General features: G+C 53.8%; 1 protein-coding gene across 1 annotated transcript; it reads left to right on the top strand.

The window, feature by feature from the left end:
- The first annotated feature begins 1,530 nt into the window (after positions 1 to 1,530).
- TEX51 (testis expressed 51) lies at positions 1,531 to 5,816 on the top strand. The gene is given in 10 exon segments (XM_060105964.1): positions 1,531 to 1,582; positions 1,585 to 1,707; positions 1,807 to 1,881; positions 2,128 to 2,217; positions 2,459 to 2,476; positions 2,560 to 2,643; positions 3,468 to 3,540; positions 3,750 to 3,811; positions 3,903 to 4,000; positions 5,682 to 5,816. Coding segments are annotated over 10 exon segments (810 nt in total).
- Positions 5,817 to 6,348: the final 532 nt, after the last annotated feature.

Genomic DNA, 6,348 nt, shown 5'->3' with positions numbered 1-6,348 from the left:
TCCCTATAAGACAGAATTCCTCCCTGTATATACTTCCCACACTACTTTTTTTAATTTAATTTTTATGTTATATTGGAGTATAGTTGATTTACAATACTGTGTTCATTTCAGGTGTACAGTAAAGTGATTCAGATATATATATATATATATATATATATATATATATATATATATATATATATATATATCCATTCTTTTTCAGATTCTTTCCTCATATAGGTTATTACAGAATACTGAGTAGAGTTCCCTGTGCTATACAGTAGGTCCTTGTTGATTACCTGTTCTATGTGTGGTAGTGTGTATATGTTAATCCCTTCCACCCAACTTCTACTGCAAATAACTTTCTCCCCTCCATTTTCTCCGTCTTTTCCTTCTGAAACTTACATTAGCTCAATGTTAGACCTGGACTTCATGGATTATCTAATTTTGTCTTTTCTTCCCTATTTCTCATCTCTATTTTTTTGTACTTCTGTCTGAGAGACCTCTGAAAGTTTATCTCCCAACATATCTATGGAATTCTTAAATTCCTGTTATTATATTTTTAATCTCTAATAACTCTTTCTTATTTTCAGACATTTTCTTTTACACAGCAGCTTCTTGTCGTCTGGGGAAGGCAATATTTTGTCTATTTAATTATGGTGGGGTTCTAAGTTTTCTTCTGCTTCCCACCCATCATATCTTTTGCACCCTTCTTTTTTCCTGTGGTTTTTGTTTGCTTCTGTTTTGAATTCTTGACATTGTTTTGCCTCTTGTTCACACTAAAAGCATTCTTCAAATGTCTGGTGGCTTTCAGCTACCCATAGTTCAGCCTGAGGAACTCAAGCTGGTTCTGAAAGCACGGCATGGAAGGGGAAAGCTTATCAGCTGAGGAGTGACAAGGATCCCACTGGCTTTTTCTTTACTGAACAGTAAGGAAATTTGCTTTTCTTCAAGGCCCACTGCACATAAGAACTGCTGTCCCAGAGACAGCTTCTCTCTCTGTACTCTCATGCACGCTCTGTCTACATTCTGTCTACACTGTCTGCCTACACTGTGATGGGAATAGCTATTGAAGTCCCTCTGGCTTGACCAGGCACAAGACAGCAGCCAGTTTATATGCGCCATGAAAAAGACATATGTTCCATAAACTTCCCGTGGCTGACCACTTCTCTGTGGAAAAGTGATGCAGACTCTTTAAACAATTAACCTTCTCTCTATGCTGCTCTCTCCTGGCCTTTGAACTATTCCATACATAGTAAATGCCATCAGGGGGGCTGAGGACCAGCCACAGGCAGCACAGCCATCTCTCTGATCCTCACAAGATCCTTCCTCAATGAGATTCGGTGACCCCACCTTCAGAGGAGGATATTAAGGTCCTCACTTGGCTCTGATGTCAAAGCCCAGGTTTGTGCCATGGCTGGCCTTCACCTTACCCTGTGGAATTTACTTTTGTTCTGCAAAGAGAATGTGGTTCCCAGGGGAACAGGGTGCCAGCGTTCCATGTAGAACTTCCAGGCAGTGTGGTAAGGGCCAGAGGGAAGATCCCAGAAGATGCTGCTTCTCCTGCTCAGCTGTCTCTTGCCCACTGCCAATGGGAAGAGCTGCCTGCACTGATAGACTATGGCCTGCAGATTCTATGGGGCATCCCAGGGCCACCTGCGGAGCTCTCCCACAGCCTCCACTCCCTATTTCTGGACAGTCATGTTTTCCTCGAATCCTGGTATCCTGGTGAGGCGCAGACAGGAGACCAGGGGTCAGGGCTGACCCCTTTACCTGGCCCAGGGTCTTAGTCCCCTGACTTCCCTTTGTCCCAAATCCCATTCTCAGGTCAAGACCATTTGGAGGAAGCAGCAGGAACATTATTCACTCACATAGATAAAGCCATTAAGAAGTTTCGAGATGGTGAGGAAGCCTTGTGTCTTAGGGCCCCAGGGCTTGGATTGACAAAGCCTGGCCCTCCAAGGCATTCCCAGAAGACCACCAGCCGGGGGTGCGGAGGTGTTGTGAAGGGTGGGGTCAGAGACAGCAACTATCTGTGTGCACTACAGAGTTTCTCTCTGAAAAACCTGGTTTGAATTCCCGACCTTGAGAAAGTTATTGATTCCACCTATGAAATGTAGACGGCTTCTTCCTTCCTGCTCCCCCCAGAGAAACCAGCACATCTGGAAGAGGTTCATGTCCTGAAGCAGCAGTTTTCCAAGCATCTGGAGGGCCTATCTGAAGAGCTGAAGGAGAAGGGTGAGAGGTGGGGCTGGCCCCCGCCTGCCCCCCAGCCCTTCACCTCCCGGAGACCTAAGAAGGCAGAGTCCAGTCTGCAGACCCCCGCCCCCAGGCCCCTCCCCAGGAGACCTCACCGATCCCTCGCCCAGGGCGCCTGACCACACCTTCTCCCCGCTGCGTTTCCTGCTCACACCCCGCCCTCTCCCAGCTCTGTCTGCCCAGAACCTCAGTCTCTCTACTGTCCCACCCTCCCGGGCAGCCTGCAACGAGTCCTGTGGTGAGTATTTTGGGGACCAGACCTGGGTGAGGGCTGAGGGGCACCTGGCCCTCGCTAAGGCTCCTGCCCCTTCTCTCTCTCAGACATCCGCTCCACACTGGAGGTCATCAGCTGTGCCAACTGCAAGACCCACTTCCTCACCTGCCAAGACCCCACTCTCTGCCCAGGTCAGTGGCCAGCCAGCCATCTTGGCCGGCAGCCTCCCCACCTCCACCTCCAAGTCCATTGTTGTCTCTGTCTGGACTGTCTTTCTCGTCTATACCGATACCCCTTCTTGCTCTCCATCCTCCCTGGGGAAGGTAGCGCCTCCCAAGATGTCTGGATTCCATGTGTCCAGAGCCACCTGCCTCTAGGACATGCCCCCGGGGGTCCGTCAGGTCCTCAAAACCAGCATGCCTGGGGACATGTCCAAACCCATCTCCACCCCCAAATCTGCTCTTCCCTCAGGACTCCTCTCAGCAAATGTCCCACTCAAGCTCTCCACCTCCTAAACCAGGAGTCCCCTCCCCCTTACTCAGTGCGTGTAGTCACCAGGTCTTGTTAAACAATTCTTTAGTGTGTTGCCATATGGTCCTTCCAGCATCTACCACTCCTCAGGCAGCCTCACCTCTCACCTGGATTATAGCAGCATCTCCTAACTGGCCTCCGAGACCCTGTTGGCCCCATCTTACTCAGCAATCAAAGAACCCTTTCCCAAGGAGCCAGTCTACCTCCGACCCTTCCTGTTATAACTTTCCCAGGGGCCCCCAGATAAAGTCCACTCCCCTCCTCAGGAGGCCCTGCTCACCGCCCCCACCTCCCCAGCCACATGGAGCTACTGACATGCTGGACAAACGGCTTCATGCTTCTATCCTTGAACACTCTGGGTCCTCTGCCTGGAACACAGTTTGGCCCCTTGACCATCTGAACTGAACTCCTACTGGTCTTTCAAAGGCCAGCTCAGAAGTCCTGTTTCCCGAGAAGCTTCCCCTGACCAGCTCCCTCTCCCCAGGCTCATGGGCGCTCCCCCAGATCTCCCCTCCTCCCTGCCCTGCCCCGCTTCCCTGGGACACCACAGCAGAATCGTTTGCTTGTCTCCCTCCTAGAGAGCAGGGATCCTGTCTCACTCACCCTTAGATGTAGGTGGGCACACAGTAGGTGCTCAGTGTCTGCAAACAAGTGACCGAGTGGGTGAATTAAAGAAGGAGAGAATGCAGTCTCCCCTCAGAGCTGAGATGGCCCTGCCTGCTGCCCAAACACTGACTACCCCTTTCCCACCCCCCACATGGACCAGGAGGAACTTCATGTGGGCTGTGAACCTCAGCATTGCTCCACCCCTGGCGGCCCTAGCTGGAGGCGGGTGAGTGCCTGCTCCAAGCCCCAGCATCCCCAAGGAAGACACGCCTATTCCTAGACTGACCCATCTCCACCCTGATTCCTGGCCCAGATGTTACATTTTCTGGCTTGAGAAGAAGAAAAAGAAGAAGGAGAAGGAAGCAGAAAAGGAGGTCCTGGGGCATCCAGAACTCCCACGGACGGGAAGCTGTATCGTCCTGGGGGCAGCAAGGCTAGCGACCCCAAGTCTGGCTCCCTGGGCCTCACAACCAAAGGAGTATAGGATCAAGGGCCAGGACTCAGGAGGGCCACCATCAGCCCCCAGGGTGAGCAGACCCACCCAGGGCCAGGGACCCGGGACAGAGCAGCAGCCTTGCCCCAAGTCTCCACCTGATCCACAAAGTTTCCCCTACCCATAGCTGTCATCATCCCTCTGCAGCGACCCCTCCACCCTTTGCCACCCTGCTCCCTGACTGCACAGACTCCAAACACGCCCCCCTTGCCCTCTGCTCCTGGTGGGGTTTGGCCTGCAGGAGGTCAGAGGCAGAGGCAGGCCTGCTTCTCCTTTCTCAGCAGGGACCCAGCAGGCCGCTTGTCACCTTCAACTGAACAAAGGTCTCAGGTGCTGTCAGGAAGCTCTCTTATCTCTGGGTTCTGGTAACTCTCCCTCCCCCGACCCTTCCAACCTGGGGTGGTACAGTTCCGAAGTTCTGAGGCCCGGGAGACCGCACTTGGGGTTTCCCTACGCCCATGCTTTGTAAATAGCCTCTATTAAAACACCCTCCTCGTATTCTGATGGACTGTGCCATCCGCTTCCTGCGGGGTCCTGCACAGTGGCAGTGGACACTGCGATCCTCCCCATGCGGGCCCGCGAGGACTGTCTCATGTCCTCACCCTTTCCTTCCAGAAAGATGCCTCTCCTGGTTCCAGCACCAGAGATGAAGGCAGCAACGGCCTGGCTCCCTCGAGGCATCCCCATGTCTAGGTGTGGAACAGAGGTGGTAAGGGGCCAGCCGGAGGCCCCAGCAAGAGCAGGGACTAGCAGAAGAAACCAGAAACCAGGCTCCAAGTCACATCAGTAGCAGACCTCACCCACGTCCTGGCCAGGATGTCCACCCTGGCGCCTCCCAGGTCGCCAGTGGCTCACTGGTGCTGCTGACAATGAAATATACTGGCTCAGGGCTTCCCTGGTGGCTCAGTGGTTGAGAGTCCGCCTGCCGATGCAGGGGACACGGGTTCGTGCCCCTGTCCGGGAAGATCCCACAGGCCGCGGAGCGGCTGGGCCCGTGAGCCATGGCCACTGAGCCTGCGCATCCGGAGCCTGTGCTCCGCAACGGGAGAGGCCACAACAGTGAGAGGCCCGCGTACCGCAAAAAAAATAAATAAATATACCGGCTCTGCCTGCGGGAGAATGTTGCCTTGTCCTGCTCCATCTCCCTCCAGATCCCTTTCCTTCTCAGCCCCCAATGTTGCCAAGTTAAATGGACCCCCCGGGACCCCCAGGCATGGCTCTGCCCTTTTGCCTCAACCCTGTGCCCCTCCTCACTGACTCCCCAGGTTCTGAGCTTTGACCCAGGCTCTCCCCAGAGACTGAATGGGAGGCCATGCCCAGATCCAGAGCCCTGGTCTGCAGGTCAACTCCTGGGGGCTAAAAGGAAGCAGGTCTGAGGCCAGAGCTGTGGACGGGCAGCCCAGACCCTAGACTCGAATCCTGGATCTGACACTGAGGTTCTAGGTTCCTCCCTCTGCATCTGTTTACCCATCTGAGCACAGAGTATGGGATGAGATGTTCTAGCCAGGTTGGTATGCCCACTGGGTTCATATTTGCCGTCCTATACTTGCTCATGCTGTGGGTCCAAATTCAGTGCCTTGTTCCCTTCGCCTCCTGCAGTCCACTGAAATCCTGCTGGGGCCCATGGCCCAGCTCCTCAAACAGGGTTTCCTGTCACCTTTGGCCCTGCCGGTGCTCCCTCCTTGGAGCTGGTGGCCAGGCTGGAAGCAGGCTGACTTCAGCATCACTGTCTAGCAGTGAGGGCCACTCCCTGTGGAGTTGGGGGGTGGGGGGTGGTGGGCTACAGAGACCAGGGCAAGACATAAACAGAACATAAACAGCAGCCTGGGCAGAGAGTACCATGGCCAAGGGCAGCTGTGGGTACCCAGCTGCAGGCATCTCCAGCTCACCCAGTCAAGAATCCAGGAAGACCTCCCAGAGGTGGTGTCTTCAACTGTGAGAGGCCAGGGAAGGCGGAAGGGAGGGAGGAGTGTTTTCATCGAGGATTCAGCATTGCAGAGGAGGTGCAAGAGACCTTGATAGGGTCAGGAACTCCAAGAAATATGGCTGGAGGAAGAGGCCCAGGTAAGAGGCCAATGAGAGGCTCCCAAGCCCATGTGGGTCCAAAGCAAGCCTGAGAAAAGAACCCACCAACAGACTCCAGGGAAAGCAGGTGGGCAGGGCAGGCTGGTGGAAAGGCAGTGGAGGGTTTTGTCAGCAGCAGGCCATGTCCCAAGGCGAGGAGTCCATAGATATAAGGTGTTTGGAGAGAGCATGTGGTGAGGAG

Source organism: Mesoplodon densirostris, chromosome 8 (genome assembly GCF_025265405.1).
Source record: "Mesoplodon densirostris isolate mMesDen1 chromosome 8, mMesDen1 primary haplotype, whole genome shotgun sequence".
NCBI classification, from domain to species: Eukaryota; Metazoa; Chordata; class Mammalia; order Artiodactyla; family Ziphiidae; genus Mesoplodon; species Mesoplodon densirostris.
Note: the sequence above shows the minus strand (reverse complement) of the source record. Positions and strands in the feature narration are given on the sequence as shown.